This window comes from Orycteropus afer, unplaced genomic scaffold (genome assembly GCF_000298275.1).
Source record: "Orycteropus afer afer isolate SDZICR_OR568_19922 unplaced genomic scaffold, OryAfe1.0 scaffold00053, whole genome shotgun sequence".
Classification (NCBI taxonomy): domain Eukaryota; kingdom Metazoa; phylum Chordata; class Mammalia; order Tubulidentata; family Orycteropodidae; genus Orycteropus; species Orycteropus afer.
Window position 1 is genome coordinate 5,135,236 of NW_006921640.1, and position 18,413 is coordinate 5,153,648.

At 37.2% G+C, this 18,413-nt stretch overlaps 1 protein-coding gene across 1 annotated transcript in view; it reads left to right on the forward strand.

Moving 5' to 3' along the window:
- Positions 1–18,413, forward strand: part of KIF13B (kinesin family member 13B) — a 351,480-nt gene that overhangs the window by 177,677 nt on the left and 155,390 nt on the right. Inside the window, exons 15-18 of the mRNA XM_007938771.1 lie at positions 5,596–5,682; positions 7,353–7,543; positions 9,644–9,857; positions 11,025–11,187. Coding sequence (XP_007936962.1) covers positions 5,596–5,682; positions 7,353–7,543; positions 9,644–9,857; positions 11,025–11,187 — 655 coding nt within the window. The remainder of the gene's footprint in view (positions 1–5,595; positions 5,683–7,352; positions 7,544–9,643; positions 9,858–11,024; positions 11,188–18,413) is intronic.

Consider the following 18,413-nt stretch of genomic DNA (forward strand, 5'->3'; position numbering starts at 1 on the left):
CAAGAACTGCCTGTATAACAAACTTAGAACTTGGAGAAGATAGAGGATAATAATACATTATACTTTATTACTGTAAGCATTTTAGTTAAGTCAGCAAAGAAGTAAATCCCTATACAAAAACTCACCAACAGCAGGTTTTTTTGGGGAATTCATCATTTGTATTTTTCCCAGTAACTAGATCTCTATTAGTGGTTAAGGCATTTTGTTGCTAACCAAAAGATCAGTGGTTCAGGGTCCTTGAAAAGATGGCAGAATAGGCAGACAAACTACATGGACCCCCTTCAACAAAGAAAAGGGAACCAGTTAACATAGATATAGAAGATAATCCTGGAGCCCTGAGCTTTGAAAGGAAGGATTCAGACGTGGACTAAACTCCAGTTAGTAGAAGAACCTGCATGAAAACACCAAAAAAGGAGACATATGGAGCTGTGGTCTGTCAGTGATGCTGATGGTACGGACAGCTTGGATATTGCCAACTGGTGTGAGGACCTAAGAATTAACCTAAAAATTGGCCCTGCTAGGCAGGGCTGCATAGAGGACTGCACTTGTGGCCGGTAAATAAAAGGGGAAACAGCGAAGAGGAAGACAGGGTGAGCTGTGGACTTTTGCCTGTCTGGAGGGTGCGGCCATTTTGAATGCTTACAGGCGATTTGACCATTTTGGATATTTAAAGTGACAGATTCTCTCAGATTCCAGGGCCCGAAGAATAGGCTCCACTTGCCAGGAACTGTAAGGACGTTCTAGGCATGAATGACTGGAAAGGTGCAATATTCCTCTTGTTACTCTTATACCCTACATCCTCTTGGTGATTGGAGATGTGGCCATCCCTTACTCCTGCCAGGAAGGAATCCCTTACTCTGAGCCAGAAGGAATTCCAGTCTGTGTGCTTGGATGGAGCCTGAGTGCCCTGCCCCACCCTGCCCAAATTTTTTTTCCTTTTCTTTTTGTAATTTTTTTTACTTTGTTTTTGTCTGTTTTAAAATTACTACTACTACTACTATTATTATTTTAATCTTTTTTATCATTATACTTTATTCTTTCCTTCCCAGGTTCTAGTTTTCAGCTTTTTCTCTCTTCCTTGTTCCTGATTCCCATTTTTTTCTTTTTGCATTTTTACGTTTTTTCTTCATTATTCTCCTACTCTACCTCTTTTCTCTTATTGCCCCTTCCCGAGATATTTTTTGTTTGTTTGTTTGTTTTCCTTTTCTTTTTTTGGTGATTATTCCTGTGTGTTTATGTGGTGTGTCTTTTATCTGTTTACTTTAACTTTTTTTATAGTTTTTCAATTGTTGTTTTTGTCTAACTGAGTGGGAGACAGCAACCGTGCCCATACAATGCACACACACCCACACTGAGAAAACCTGCAACTTCACTTATTGAGTAAGAGCCACCACTTGCTTCTCCACCAACAATAAACTACCACCAAGAAGAGCCTGACTCACCCTTAACTGATCTTCACAAACAATTAACAGAGATCTAAATACAACAATGTCACAATGTCTTGGAGACAACAGACCATCATAGTCCACAGAAAGAAGCAAGATAAAGCAGTAGAAACAAAGGAGCAGGATATAGACCCAGAACACATCCCTGAGGAAGAAGCAGCATTGGAACTCCCTGATACGGAATTCAAAAGAATTATGCTTAGGTATTTTCAAAGAATTGAGAGACAGATCAAGGAAAACAGTGACAAAGTTAAGGAAAACACAGAGAAAACCCTAGAACAATTTCAGAAGAAAACACAAGAACAAAATGACAGAAGAAATGAAAAGTTAGAAATGATATAAAATCTACAGAGAGAAATCCAGACGATTAATACTAAATTTTCAGAAATAGATAACACATTGAAAGGCAAAGGAGTAGAACTGATGCAATGGAAGACAGAATTAATGAGATTGAAGACAAATACCTGAATACTTCTTTGGAAAGGGATCAACCAGAAAAAAGATCAAAACAAAATGAAGAAATCCTATGGTGTCACGTGGGATACCATCAAAAGGAATAACCTACGTGTCATTGGAATTCCAGAACAGGAAGAGAAAAATAAAACCACTGAGAAAATTGTCCAAGATTTGTTGGAAGAGAACTTCCCTGATATGATGAAAGATGAGAATATATCCATTCAGGAAGTCCAACGAACCCCAAACAGGATAGACCCCCCCCCAAAAAATCACCAAGACATATCATCATCAAAATCATCAAAGACGAAGAAAGAATCTTGAAAGCAGCATAGGAAAAATGAAAAGTTACCTACAAAGGACAACCAGTAAGAATAAGTTCTGATTTCTCAGCAGAAACCATGCAAGCGAGAAGGCAATGGAATGGTATATATAAAACCCTGAAAAAGAAAAATTTCCAACTAAGAATTATATACCTGGAAAAATTGTCCCTCAAATATGATGGTGATATCAGGAGATTTCCAGATAAGCAGAAATTAAGAGAATTTCTTAAAACCAGACCAACCTTACAAGAGATATTAAAGGGAGTCCTTTGAACAGAGAACAAATAATAGCAAATAACAACCAATCAATAGTACAAAAGATGACATAATCGAGAAACCAACACCGCTATGGAAGTATCCGAAGTAAAATAAGCTTACAAGATTGTAAACAAGGAACCAGACATTAATTGGCAGGTGAGGACAACTGCAAACCAAAAGAGGGAAAAATAGTGTAGTTACAGAACTTCTAAATGGTGAAGAAGTCAAGAGAGTTGCAAGATAGAATGGACTGTTCTAATCTCAGGGAGAAAATTATAAATTGTAGGGCAAGCTCAAAAAAAAAAAAAAAAGATAAACCTTCACATCACAGTAAAAAAGAGGACAAGCACAAATATTTAGCAAATACTAAAACAACATAGGAGATGATAACATGATTCATAAACATAAGGAGCTCAGCACAGAAAATAATATGGAACAAAGAAATCAGTAACACCATGAAAAAAACATGTAACAAAATGACAGCAACCAATTCATATTTGTCAATAATTACATTGAATGTCAATGGACTAAATGCACCACTCAAGAGACAGAGAGTTGGAGACTGGATAAGAAAACATAATCCATCAATATGCTGTCTGCAAAAGACACACCTTACAAACAAAGACAAAAATAGACTAAAAATCGAAGGTTAGAAACAGATCTATCAAGCAAAGGACAACCAAAAAAGAGCAGGAGTGGCAGTATTAATTTCTGATCAAATTGACTTTAAGACAAAAATCACCATACGAGACAAGGAAGGACATCATATAATTAAAGGATCAATTGAACAGGAAGATATAAGCATAATAAATATCTATGGACCCAATGAAAGAGCCCCAAAATACATAAATCAGACTTTAAAAGAGTTGAAAAGCCAAATAGATGACTCCACAGTCATAGCAGGAGACTGTAATACGCCACTTTCAATGAAAGATAGAACAACTGGAAAGAAACGCAACAAAGATGGAGAAGAGCTAAGCAATACAATCCACCAACTTGACCTCTGCAGAGCACTTTACCCAACAATAGCACAATATACATTCTTTTCCAGTGCTCATGGAACATTCTCCATGATAGACCATATGTTAGGCCATAAAGCAAGCCTTAATAAATTTAAAAACATTGAAATACTGCAAAGCATCTTGTTCAAATCACAATGCTATCAAATTAGAAATCAGCAATAGGAAGATCAACGGAAAAAGAACAAACACATGGAAACTGAACACTCCCCTCCGTAAGAACAACTTGGTAATAGAAGAAATAAAAAGTGAAATTCAAAAATTCCTTGAATCAAATGAGAATGAAAACACAACATACTAAAATCTTTGGGACACAGCAAAAGCAGTGCTCCCAGGCCAATATATAGCAATAAATGCACACATCAAAAAAGAAGAGCCAAAATCAACACCTTAAACCAACATCTCCAACAATTAGAAAAAGAACAGTAAGACAAGCCTACAGTCACCAGAAGAAAGGAAATAATAAAGATCTAGCAGAAATCAATGAAACAGAAAAATAGAAAGATGAGAAAAAAATCAACCAGACTAGAAGTTGGTTTCTTAAAAAGATTAACATTGACAAACCACTGGCAGATTTAACAAAGGAAAAGAGGGAGAGAATACAGATAACATGAATAAGAAACAAAATGGGTGACATCACAACAGAACCAACTGTAATAAAAAGGATAATATCAGGATACTATGAAGGCCTGCACTCCAACAAATTTGAAAATCTGGATGAAATGGATAGATTTCTAGAAGCACACCACTTATGTAAACGTTAGACTGATGTGGAAAAGTTGAACAGACTCATAACAAAAGAAGAGATTGAACAGGTTATAAAAAAATTACCAACAAAAAGAAGTTCTGGCCTGGATGGTTTCACTGGAGAATTCTACCAAACATTCAGAGAAGAACTGACACCAATCCTACTCAAACTATTCCAAAACATAGAAAAGGATGGAATCCTCCCAAATTCATTTTATGAAGCAAGCATAACTCTGATACCAAAACCAGGCAGACGTCACTAAAAAGGAATACTACAGATCAATATCCCTCATGAATATAGATGCAAAAATCTTCAACAAAATCCTAGCCAATAGACTCCTACAACATATCAAAAAAATAATTTCTTATGACCAAGTGTGGTTCATATCAGGTATGCAAGGATGGCTCAACATCAGAAAAACAAGCAAGGTCATCTACCACATAAATAAAACAAAGGAGAAGAACCATATGATCATATCAATCAATGCAGAAAAGGCATTTGCTAAATCCAACACCCATTCCTGATTAAAAAAAAAAAAAAAAAACTCTCAGCAAAATAGGAATAAAAGGAAAATTCCTCAACATAATAAAGGGCATATATGCAAAGCCACCAGCCAACATTATTCTCAGTGGAGAGAAACTGAAACCATTTGCCTTGCAAACAAGAATCAGACAAGTATGACCTGTATCACCACTTCTATTCAGCATTGTATTGGAAGTCCTAGCCAGGGCAATAAGGCAAGAAAGGGAAATCAAAGGCATCCAAATTGATAAAGAAGTAAAACTGTTAGCTAGGTAGAAACAAGTATTGATTTGGGTGAAGAGAAGCACAGTGTACCAAATGTGAGTGATCAACACAGTGGCATTGAGGAAGAGGAAGACTTAGAGAGTGCATGGGAGGTACAGACAACAAAGATGAACCTTTTTCACATACAAAACTGCATTGTCCGTGAAGGCAAACGTTGATATATTGGTGGATAGATGGGTGGACAGGCTGAAGTGTTGGATAGTGGTAAATTGTAGTCAATGTCATGAGACAAAGTGTATGTGAGCTGCTGTATGGAAAGTGAATTTGCTCTATACTTTCACCCAAATCACAATAAAAAATAAAAAAAAAAAAATCAGTGGCTCAAAGCCACTAGCTGCTCTGCAGGAGAAAGATGAGGTGGTCTGTCTGCTTCTGTAAAGATTCACAGTCTTTCTTGGAAACCCTATGGAGGATGCTATTAGTTGTAATCGACTCTGAGGCGGTGAGTTTGGTTTAGTTTGGAGAGCTCTATAGTATTTGACAATTAATGCAGAAGACAAGATAATCATTATTCACATGTGCTTAACCTCTTCTCCCCACAGAACATTTGTAAATGGCTCTTGTGTCTCCAGTCCTGTACAATTACACCATGGGGACAGGATATTATGGGGAAACAACCACTTCTTCAGGTATGACATTGTTCGTGGCCTTTAAAGAGGGAAAATATTGGCGATTATACTCTGAAATAGAATCTATATTAAAAATTAAACTTCATAACAATTATATATTATTTTGTATATTTATATTTATTTACTATATATTTGTTTCATATATATGTGTGTGTGTATATATATATGTTATGTATATTTCAACTTGATATGTATAGTTTATATATATACTTAAACTTTATATATTTATAAATTCTATAGATATACATAAACTGTAAATATATATATTTGAATGATTTGGACTCTAGGGAAGTATGAATGATATACTTGGATGTATAATGAACTTGCTTACATATTATTCTTTTTTGTTTCTCAATGGAAGATGATTATTTTGCTATGTGGTACAAAAATCTTTCCTTAATCTTTAATTAATCTTTCTCCATTAATTGTTTTCTGGTATGCTAATCTTTTTTTTCAATTGAAAAACAGTCATAGTTTTAATTTCCTTATCCAAAATAATGTTGGTATTTCATTTAGGAATGCTTTCACCTGCAAGTAATGGCAAGCTTGATTGGAATAGCTTAAACAGATAGTTTGTCTCACAAAACAAATCTGAAGGGAGATGGTTGTTGGCATTGGTTAAGTATCTCAAAAATGTCATTGCTGAACTCTTGTGATTTTCTTGGCATTTCCTTTATGGTCTAAAAATGGCTACTTCAATCCAGCCACCAAAGCCACATTCAGGCAAACAGGAAAAAAAAGAGGGAGAAAGATGACTAGCCTTTTGATTAAAAAAGCAGAAGTCTTCCCAGAATCTCCAGCAGACTTCCACTTATGTCTCATTTACCACAATTTGCCACTTAGTTCCAAGGTAGGCTGAGAAAGAAATATTTTACCTGGACTGCATGTATTTTTTTTCCAAACAAAATTGGTGTTGTGTTGGCCAGGAAAGGCGAGCTGGCTATTATATAAAATTAAAATCCTGGGCCATTGTTTTTCCTGGGCACTGTACTTCAGATATCAAAGTGATTTTTTTTTCAGTGCTAATGGAATCCTTTATTTGTAGATCATTTGATATTTTGAATTAAAGGGCAAATGGATACAAAGTGTGTGGAGAAATTTTTTTTTCTTTTTCTCCTTCCCAAATCGAATCAAGTGTATATTACTTGTCTTAGTATTCAAAACCTTCACAGTTTGGATAAAGTTGATCTTTCTAGTTTTCCTCTAATAGTCTCTGATATACAAATGTTGTATATTCCCCATTTGTTCTAGTCTTAATTTCTCCAAACAAAGAATATGAGCTTTTCTATTTCACATCTTTTCTCGTGCTATTCCCTCTGCCCTAAGGCCCTCATTTCTGCTTGTCCTTTATGACTCAGTTCACTTGTTTTCCTACTCTGTGTACCTTCCATTATTATTCTTCTGAGATGGAGTTCTTAGCTTTTCTTTAGTACCTAGCTTGTAAGTCATGTATGTGGCTTTGTTTCTTTAGTACCTAGCTTGTAAGTCATGTATGTTTGTACTTTATTTCTACCACTAGAATATAAACTTCCTGAGTACAGTAATTGCTTTGTACTTGCATGATATCCCTCTTGGCATCTACCAAAATACCAATAGTTCATGAATGGAATAAATAAATATATCTCTTTATTTAAAGAAGTATATTTATTCTTTCTCCTCCCCACTGCCAGACTCAATTTGCCGAAAAAGAAAAAGAAAGCAGAAAGAGAGGATGAGGAACATGACAACTCCATGAAGAACGATAACAGTTCTGAGCAGCTGGATGTAGATGGAGATTCCTCCAGTGAGGTGTCCAGTGAAATTAATTTTAATTATGAATATGCACAGATGGAAGTTACCATGAAGGCTCTTGGTAATAATGGTAAGCATTTTAGAATCTTTTAAAATTGGTAGAGTGTTAAAATTAAAATGTTGAAGAATGAGACATTTTAGTTGTAAGAAAGTTTTTATGTTTCTTTTCTCTATACTCTTGACTTTAATATCCTTGGCTTTAATAATTTATTATGTTTATAAAGACTTTATTCTTTCTGGGTTGCTATATAATCAAGTCACTGCAAGCCTTGTTCTAGAATTTCTCAATTTTGAGACTTGACTACCACTGGCTTATTATTATTACAATGTATTTCTGGAACGTCTGCCATATCTTAGGTTATGTTTAGAACACAGAATAGACCTACTCTTTCTTTATGGAAGATAACTTGAAATATAACCAACTTAGATAAAACATGATAAAAATTTGAGAGTACAGAAAGCTTGTTGTTGTTGTTATGTGCCATCAAGTCGGCACATAACCCAACCCCTCCTTAGGTTTCTGAGGTTATCACTGTATAATTACAGAAGTAGACTGATTGCCCAACCTATGAAAAGCTTAGTTATTCCAAATTGTTTTTAAGAATCTTATGATATCATGGGATAAAGAAGGGCTGTTTATGCACAGGGAGACAGCTAGGGGGCAGGAGTGCATGGAGGGATGGACACAGGAAAGAGATAACTATTGGGAGGAAGTGGAAGGGAAGCTATTGCATTGGGGTAAATTGTAGTCAATGTCATGAGACAAAGTGTATGTGAACTGTTGTATGGAAAGTGAATTTGCTCTGTAAATTTTCACCCAAATCACAATTAAAAAAAAAAAAAGAATCTTATGATATTAATTAAAGTGGCTCTTTCATACAAAAATCTATGGTTTAAAACCATTTAACTAATATTTATACAATTTTAATAGGGTATTAACCTGATCTGTTTTTTTTTAACTCTCATGTAAGTATCTTTTTTTTCAAATTAGAGGTGGGGCAACATTGTTTTCATCTCTTGATAGTTTACAACATTAATTATAAAATGTTTTGAAATAAGATATAGACAACTAGTCAGAAGCTTGCACCCTGACTTTATGACTGTTTCATGCGTGGTATGTGTATTTTTGAATTAGCCAAGTAATTCTCTGGGACCTGGACAGTAAGTTGAAAGGATTAAGAGTGTATCTTATTCTTTCATTGTTTACTGAGCATGTAGAATAATGCCTGGAACATATTAGGTCCTTAGTATATGTTTGTGGAATTAATGAAATAAATGAATGTATGTGACCTTAGTATAACTGAGTTCAATTTTCTTTTCAATTTGTTATTTGTTTATATTGTTTATTGGGCTATTACTCAGTTTCTTACTCCTCCCTTATTTTCCCTAAGGAATATGACTTCAAACTTTGTGGCACATTTAAAGCCCTTGTTATTATCAAAAGTATAAACTGGCTTACAATTTTTTAAATACATTAAACTCCTTTGATATAGAATTTTTATATTCTGTTATTTTATTCTGATTTTAATATGAAAAATTTTAAACATACAAAAATGTTAATACCTATATATTTACCACTTAGATTCAGTAGTTGTAAACAAATCTCTGTTTGCTTTATATATTTTTATATTTCTATCTGCTTATTTTTTGCTGAATGATTTGAAAATAGCTTGCAGATATTTTAACTTCATCCCTAAATAGTTCAACTTGCCTTTTATAAGAATAAGGACATTCTTCTATGTAACCATTACATACACATTATCTTCTATGAAAGCATTATCACACCTAATAAAGTTAATGATAATTCCCTAATATTTTCTGATATTCAATCTATATTTAAATTTCCTAATATTATATTAGGAGCTCTGGTAGCATAGTGGCTAAAGCACTTGACTGCTAACCAGAAGGCTGGTGGTTCAAACCCACTAGCCACTCCTCGGAAGGAAGGTTGGGCAATCCTACTTCCGTAGTGATACTGCCTCGGAAACCCAAGGAGGGGTCGCTATGAGTCGGGGCCGACTCGATGGCACATAACAACAACAACAATATTATATTAGAATTTTAGAATTCAGAATTTATTTTTCAGTTTTTTAAGCAACATAATAAGGTAGAGTAAATTTTGAAGTATGTTACATTTTACTGTTTACCTTTTTTTAAATAACTCACTTAGATCCAATGCAGTCAATATTGAATAGCCTGGAAAAACAGTATGAAGAAGAAAAACGATCAGCATTGGAGCGCCAGAGGCTTATGTATGAACATGAACTGGAGCAGCTACGAAGAAGGCTATCTCCTGAGAAGCAGAACTATCGTAGTGGCATGGACAGATTCTCTTTCCACTCACCCAGTGCTCAACAACGCTTAAGGCAGTGGGCTGAGGAGAGGTAGGTGGTATATAGGAACTTTTACATGTACTACATCTATAGCATAGTCTCCTCACCTTTAACCCACCTTGATAATATGGTGAATGGAAAAATTGAGACTTTTCTTTGAAAAGGAATTATATTAAAAGGGAGAGTTACAGCCAAGAACCACCTGGGAATATCTTTATTTTCCTGTCAGTCTATATTGACTTATTCAAAACTGTTTATGTTCAAAGCTAATCCATTTTCAGTTTGTATGGCTTCTGAATTTAAATAAGCATTTATAATTAGAAGTTATGCTTTATCACTGTAGAGACAGTCTCCAGTTAACAGATGAGTTTGGTTCCTAAGTCTTTCTTTAAGTAGAATTGGTACATAAGTCGAACAGTTAGGTTCAGTTTATATCTAACATCTACTATTCACATAATTAGCCCTAAACTAAAATATTTTATTCCACAGCTGTTGTTGTTGTTGTTATGTGCCATTGAGTCAGACCTGACTCATAGCGACCCCTCCTTGGGTTTCTGAGGCAGTATCACTATGGAAGTAGATTGCCCCATCTTCCTTCATTCCATAGCTACAGATGGTAAAGTTTGGTCTGCAGGCAGGTTGCATCTCTATCACCTGGAGTTTAATAGAAATTCACAATCTCTGACACTTGTCTCCTTTACCTGCCCCTGAGATCTACTGAGTCAAAATCTCCAGATGATTTGTATTCACAGTAAAGATTGAGAAGCATTGCCCTAATAGAAAGGAGCTCTGGTGGTGCGGCGGTTAAAGCATTGGGTGACTAATCAAAAGGTTTTCAGTTCAAACCCGCAGGCCACTCCATGGGAGAAAGATGAGGCAGTCTGCTTCCATAAAGATGTACAGCTTTGGAAACCCTATGGGGCAGTTCTGCTTTGTCTTATCGGGTCACTATGATTTGGAATAGACTTGATGGCAATTGGTTGGTTTTGACCCTAGTGGAAGGCCAATTTGTTACACAAATGTATGCCAATGCTTGTAATGTAGTCTAGATACAAGTGTGTGCATAGGTCAGTGTCAGTAATATTATTCCCTGTATATAAAATGTAATTTTAAAGCTTGGTTTGCATTTTGACATTATCATAACATGGACTGTACAATATTATGATATTCTGCTTTACATGTTATCTCCTCCCCACTTCCATCTCCTCTTTTCTAAAGAGAAGCAACACTGAATAATAGCCTGATGAGGTTGAGGGAACAAATTGTTAAAGCCAATCTCTTGGTAAGAGAAGCTAGTTACATTGCAGAAGAACTGGATAAAAGAACAGAATATAAGGTTACTCTACAGATTCCAGCTTCCAGCCTTGATGCCAATAGGAAGGTGAGTTTGCCGTTAATTAGGGGGAGGGGGAGTGGAAATCAATGAATAAAATTGCTTTGTTTTATTAAATGACAATGATAATCAGTGTTATTTGATATCAGTGTGTTCACCCTAATACCCCTGTCTCTATGCCCCTCAATGTAGGTTCTCTCAAGTAAAACTTAGTTCCTTTTAATTGTCTGCCTTTGTGCATATCTATCCTTTATTCCCTTGGATTATGCCCTCCACTTCTCTTACCCTCTCACACTACCAATTCATTCTCACAGCTCTAGGTCTTAAAATCTGTTTAGATTATTTCTGAGAATTCTTTTCTTGATTAATCCCCTCAAAGTGTTCCCTACCCCACTTCAGTCTATAACCACTCTACAACACCTCCTCCTGATAACTTAGGTGTTCCTATATAGTTGTTGCTTTCTACTTGCTAATAGAATGCTATGTAATGCTGTTTATCACATACTTCATGTGTGTATTCAAGATCACAAATCTCATTTTTGTATAATGCAATAAGAATAAAAAATGTAGGGGGTAATCTTGCTTTTTATACTATTTAGTTGTTTTCACTTTTTTTGAGATTCTTTCCTAGCTCTTGATCATGTACATATGTAATTCTTTTATGGATTTGGTAGAATTTACACCCAGATGACAAAATTTTTGAGGGGCCATGTTTTCTGTTTCTCCTGAATTATTGGACATGGCGAGACTTTCATCAGTCCTTCTTGGTTGTTCTATTCTAATTTGAGAGCAAGGATCACCTCCTTCCCTCTCTTATGACATCACAGCATCTAAGTCAAGGTTTTGCCCAGAGTAGATATTTGTGAACATGATATTTTAAGTAATAAAGGTATTGTGAATATGGTGCAATCATTACCTTATGGGAAAATATTTTGGATATATACTCTGTGTGTAATTTGAAATATTTTTACCCTCTTAGAAGTTTATTCATTTGCTTCCTAGTATTTTTAGAGAAAATTCTTGATGAGACTCAAAAATAATTTAAGAAAGTTAATCAGGTCCAAGACTAGACGTATATTTGAGGTGGGCAGATGTGGCAAGTCCCTGGGTGACAGTTGGAGTGCCACTGAGTAGTTAATTCAGTGTGGTCCTTCCTCAATCACAGTAGACATCCAGACATCCAGAGGTATAGGTAGGGAGCCAGGAAGAAGGGGGCAACTGGGTATAAGTCCAAAGGGGTGACAGCATCCTGAGGTGCCACAAATATGAAAGGCATCTGATTGAGGCAGCCAGACAATAGGGAGGAAGATGTTTCTGCTGATGTGTTGCCACTGTCTACATCTATTCATCTTGAAATGGGGATGGTGGTGGTGTTGCAACTTAGAGATTGCTCTTGGTATTTGTATTGCAGGGTGAGGGCATGCAACTTGGAGATTACCCTTAGCACTTGTTACCCTTGCTATGCCTTTGTACAGGGCTCAGCTTCTTGAAGGAGACCGAGAAGAGAAAGGTCTTTCATTCTATAATGTTTGAGGTGAAAAAAATAGGAACTTGAATATTTTTCTACCATTAAGCATGACTCTACTCTTTTCTTCATATCTTGTTTTGGGCTTTTTTGGAAAGGAGCAATTCTGACTTGGTACAGCCAAGCCAACACCTAGAAGTGATTCATGTCACTCTGGGCATCTCTCCTACCATGTACTTGACTGTGTTCATGGAGGGTGTTCCTATTGCTGCTAGAGGAAACTAACATTGGTGGAGTTGAAGCAGACATTTTTCGCAGGCAGGTATTAATTCACTATATTTTTATTGCTTTAAATAGATAAGTATCCTCAGATTTCAACCAGAGTGAGGAGCTGAGCAAGAAAGTATTTCCTAAGGAGAGAGTCTCCTTAGACCAGGGTGGGCCTTCCAATTCTCAATCCAGTTAAGACTTTCTTCCTGGTATTTTGTTAAACAAAACTCATTTTATTTAACATTCTGAGAATGCTATGAATGCAACCTTTTATTCAGCTTTTAACTCCTATCCTTTGTAGCCACCTCTCTCTGGATATTTTTGGCAAGGGATAGAGATTTATTATCTTCTTTTTTTTTTTTTTTTATCACTGACATTCTTTTCAGCATTAACTCAAGAACAAGTAAAGCTGAAAATGCTAAAAAGTCAAAACTCTTCAGTATCAGTACTAGTATTTTCTACAGGGAAAGCCACTACCCACATATTAGTAATGGAATTTTCATATTTCTTCACTAGCTGACTGAATATATGATAGAGGGACCTTTAAAGTATGTGAAAGAATTGTAAATTTTAAAAAAGTTTTATTCACATATTAAATAGAAACAAAGACTAGTACAATGAACCTCCATGTGCCCATAACCTAGCTTTAAAAACTATCAACTAATGGCTAATTTTATTTCTCTCTCTCTCTCTATATATATATGTATGCAGTATCTCTAAATTATCCATCTGTTTTTCCTCCTTTTCCCTCCTCTCCCATCTCTGGTAACCAAGAAAGAAAATTTTCTTCCCTATATAAACCTTTGGGAGCTCTGGTAGCGTAGTGCCTAAGGCACTTGACTGCTAACCAGAAGGCTGGCGGTTCAAACCCACCAGCAACTCCTCGGAAGGAAGATGGGGCAATCTGCTTCCATAGTGATACTGCCTCAGAAACCCAAGGAGGGGTCGCTATGAGTCAGGTCCGACTCAACGGCACATAACAACAACAACAACATATAAACCTTTACTTGACTTTTTACAGTAAGGGACCCATATAGTATTTGTCCTTCTGTGATTGGTTTGTTTCACTCCACATAATGCCCTCCAAGTTCATCCATGTTGTGATGATTCGTGGATTCTCCATTATTCTTTAATGTTGCATAATATTCTATCATGTGTATGTACCATAGTTTGGTTATCCACTCATCTGTCGATGGGCACTTAAGTTGTTTCCACCTCTTTGCTATTGTAAATAGTGCTGCAGTAAACATGGGTGCATATATATGTATTTGTGTTCCAAGTCCCACCTCTTTAGGATATATTCCTAGTAATGGGATTGCTGGATCAAATGCTATTTCTATTTCCAACTTTTAGAGGAAGCACCATAATGTTTGCCATAGAGGTTGTTCCATTTTACAGTCCTAACAGCAGTGTATGAGAGTTCCAATCTTTCCACAGCCTCTCTAGCATTTGTTATTTTCTGCCTTGTTGAACTTTGCTGTTATTGCTGGAGTGACATGATTTTTCACTGTTGTTTTGATTTGCATCTTTCTAATGGCCTGGGGCTTGGAGGCTCTACTTTTCTCATGGGTGTGCCTCTGTATTAAGGCTGGGGCCTGAGGTAGGCAGGCCTGAGGCTTGGAGGCTGTTTTTCACTTGGGTATGGCTCTATATTAAGGCTGGGGCCTGAGATAGGCAGCCCGGAGCTTGGAGGCTGCTTTCACTTGGGGCCAGCTCTATTTTAAGGCCCGGCCTGAGGTAGGCGGCCTAGGGCTGGGGACTACTTTTCCCTTGGGGGTGGTTCTATATTAAGGCCAGGGCCTATGGTAGGCAGACCTGGGGCTGCTTTTCACTAGGGTGTGGCTCTGTTTTAAGGCTGTTGCCAAGGTAGGCAGATGCAGAGGGGTTAGGAACAACTAAGGGAGACGAACTTGTGTGTCAGTTTGTCGTCCTTTGGTGGCTTACATGTTGCTATGAGGCTGGAGGTTATGCCACTGTGTTGCAGAATGCCAGCAGGGTTATCCATGGTGGACAGGTTTCAGAGGAGCTTCTGGGCTAAAACAGACTTGGAAGAAGAAAGAGGCCATCCATTTCTCAAACAATTGGTCAGTGAAAACCTTATGAATAGCAGTGAAACCCTGTCTCATATATTACTGGAAAACTTTATGAATAGCCCTGAAACATTGATGGAAGATGAGCCTATCAGGTCAGAAGGCACTCAAAATTTGACTAGGGAAGAGCTCACTCCTCAGAGTAGAGATGACTTTAGCAATATGGATTGAGTAAAGCTTTCGGGACCTCCACTGGCTGATGTGACACAACTCAAAAATGATCATAAACAGATGCAAGCAAGCATCCATTAATAATTGGAACATGGAATGTAGGAAGTATGAATCTAGGAAAATTGGAAGTTGTCAGAAATGAAATGGAACACATAAAGATTGATATCCTAGGCTTTAGTGAGCTGAAATGGACTGGTTTTGGCTATTTGGGATCAGACAACCATATGATCTACTATGCTGGGAATGACAAAGAGGAATTGTGTGGCATTCATTGTCACAGAGTGTTTCAAGATCTGTCCTAAAGTACAGTCCTGTCAGTGATAGGATAATATCCATTCACCTAAAAGGAAGATCAGTTACTACTACTGTTAATCAAATTTACACACCAACCACCAAAGCCAAAGATGAGGATATTGAAGATTTCTACCAACTTTTGCAGTCTGAAATTGACGGAATGTACAATCAAGATGTGTTGATTATCATTGGTGACTGGAATGCAAAAGTTGGAAACAAAAGAAGAATTACTGGTAGTTGGAAAATATGGCCTTGTGGCTAGAAATAATGCTGGAGGTCATGTGATAGAATTTTGCAAGACCAGTGACTTACTCATTGCAAATACCTTTTTTCAACAATATAAGCGATGACTAGGAGCTCTGGTATCATAGTGCCTAAAGCACTTGACTGCTAACCTAAGGTTGGTGGTTCAAACCCACCAGCCACTCCTCGGAAGGAAGGTTGGGCAATCTACTTCTGTAGTGATACTGTCTTGGAAACCCAAGGAGGGGTCAGTATGAGTCGGGGCCGACTCGATGGCATATAACAACAACAACAAGCAATGACTATACAGGTGGACTTCACTAGATGGAATACACAGGAATCAGATTGACTATATCTCTGGCAAGAGGTGATGAGGAAGTTCAGTATCTTCAGCCAAAACAAGGCCAGGAGCTGATTGTGGAACAGACCATCAATTGCTTATATGCACATTCAAGTTGACGTTGAAGACAATTAAACAAGTCCATGAGAGCCAAAATATGACTTTGATAATAGCCCTCCTGAATTTAGAGACCATTTAAAGAATAGATTTGTTGCATTGAACACTGGTGACTGAAAACCAGAGGAATTGTGGGATGACATCAAGAACATCATCCATGAAGAAAGCAAGAGGTCACTAAAAAGACAAGACAGGAAGAAAAGACCAAAATGGATGTCAGAAGAGACTCTGAAACTTGTCCTTGAGTGGAGAGTGGCTAAAGCAAATGGAAGAAATGACAAGATAAAAGAACTGAACAGAAGATTTCGAAGAGCGGCTTGAGCAGACAAAGCCAATTACTATAATGAAATGTGCAAAGACCTGGAGTTAGAAAACTAAAAGGGAAGAACACACTTGGCATTTCTCAAGCTGAAAGAACTGAGGAAAAAATTTAAGCCTGGAATTACAATACTGAAAGATTCTATGGGCAAAATATTGAATGATACAGGAAGCATCAAAAGAAGATGGAAGGAATACACAGAGTCACTGTACCAAAAAGACCTGGTCAATCTTCATCCATTTCAGGAGGTGACATATAATCAAGAACCAATGGTACTGAAGGAAGAAGTTGAAGCTGCACTGTAGGAATTAGCAAAGAGCAAGGCTCCAGGAATTGACAGGATACCCATTGAGATGTTTCAGCAAGTGGATGCCTCACTGAAGGCACTCACTCGGCTATGCCAAGAGATTTGGAAGACAGCTACCTGGCCAACTGACTGGAAGAGATCCATATTTGTACCCATTCCAAAGAAAGATGATCCCACAGAATGTGGAAACTATTGAACAGTATGATTAATATCACATGCAAGTAAAATCTTACTGAAGATAATTCAAAGATGGTTGCAGCAGTATATTGACAGAGAGCTTCCAGAAATGCAGGCTGGATTCAGAAGAGGACATGAAACGAGGGATATCATAGCTGATGTCATATGGATCTTAGCTGAAAGCAAAGAGTACCAGAAAGATGTTTACTTATGTTTTATTGACTATGCAAAAGCATTCGATTGTGTGGATCATAAAAATTTATGGATAATATTGAGAAGAATGGGAATACGAGACCACTTGATTGTACTCAACCTGGACATTGATCAGAAGGCTATCGTTCGAGCAGAACAAGGGGATACTGCCTGGTTCAGAATCAAGAAGGGAGTGCGTCAAGGTTGTATCCTTTCACCATACTTATTCAACTTGTATGCTGAGCAAATAATCTGAGGAGCTGGATTATGTGAAGAATGTGGCATCAGGATTGGAGGAAGACTCATTAACAACCTACGATACACAGATGATACAACTTTGCTTGCTGAAAGTGAGAATGACTTGAAGCGCTTACTGATGAAGATTAAAGATTACAGTCTGCAGTATGGATTCCACCTCAATATAAGGAAAACAAAAATTCTCACAACTGGTCCAACAAACAGCTTCACAGTAGATGGAGAAAAGATTGAAGTTGTCAAGGATTTCATATATACTTGCTTCTAGAATCAGCACCAATGGAAGCAGCAGTCAAGACATCAGACTACATATTGCATTGGGCAAATCTGCTGCAAAGGACCTCTTTCAGGTACTGAACAGCAAAGATGTCTCCTTGAAGACTAAGATGTGCCTTAACCCAAGCCATGGTATTTTCAGTCGCCTCTTATGCATGTGAGAGCTGGACAATGAATAAGGAAGACCAATGAAAAGTTGATGCTTTTGAGTTTGTGGTGTTGGAGAAGAATGCTAAGAGTACCATGGTCTGCTAAAAGGATTAACAAATCTGTCCTGGACGAAGTGCAGCCAGAATGCTCCTTGGAAGCAAGGATGGCTAGACTTCATCTCACCTACTTTGGTTATGTCGTCTTGAGGAACCATTCCCTGGAGAACAATATCATGCTTGGTAAAGTGGTGGGTCAACAAAGAAGGGGAACACCCTCAATGAGATGGATAGACACAGTGGGTACAAGGATGGGCTCAGGTATAGCAGTGATTGTGAGGCTGGCACAAGACTGGGCAGTGTTTTGTTCTGCAGTGCATAGGGTCGCTGTGAGTCGGAGACAAGTCAATGGCACCTAACAACATCACAACAACAATGACTAAAGATCATGACCATTTCTTTTCTTTTTTTTTTTAATTGTGACTTGGGTGAAGATTTACAGAGCAAATTCACTTTCCATATAGAAGTTTACATATACTTTGTCTCATGACATTGACCACAGTTTACCATAATGCAAAAGCTTCCTGCCCACTTCCTCCCCATAATTACCTC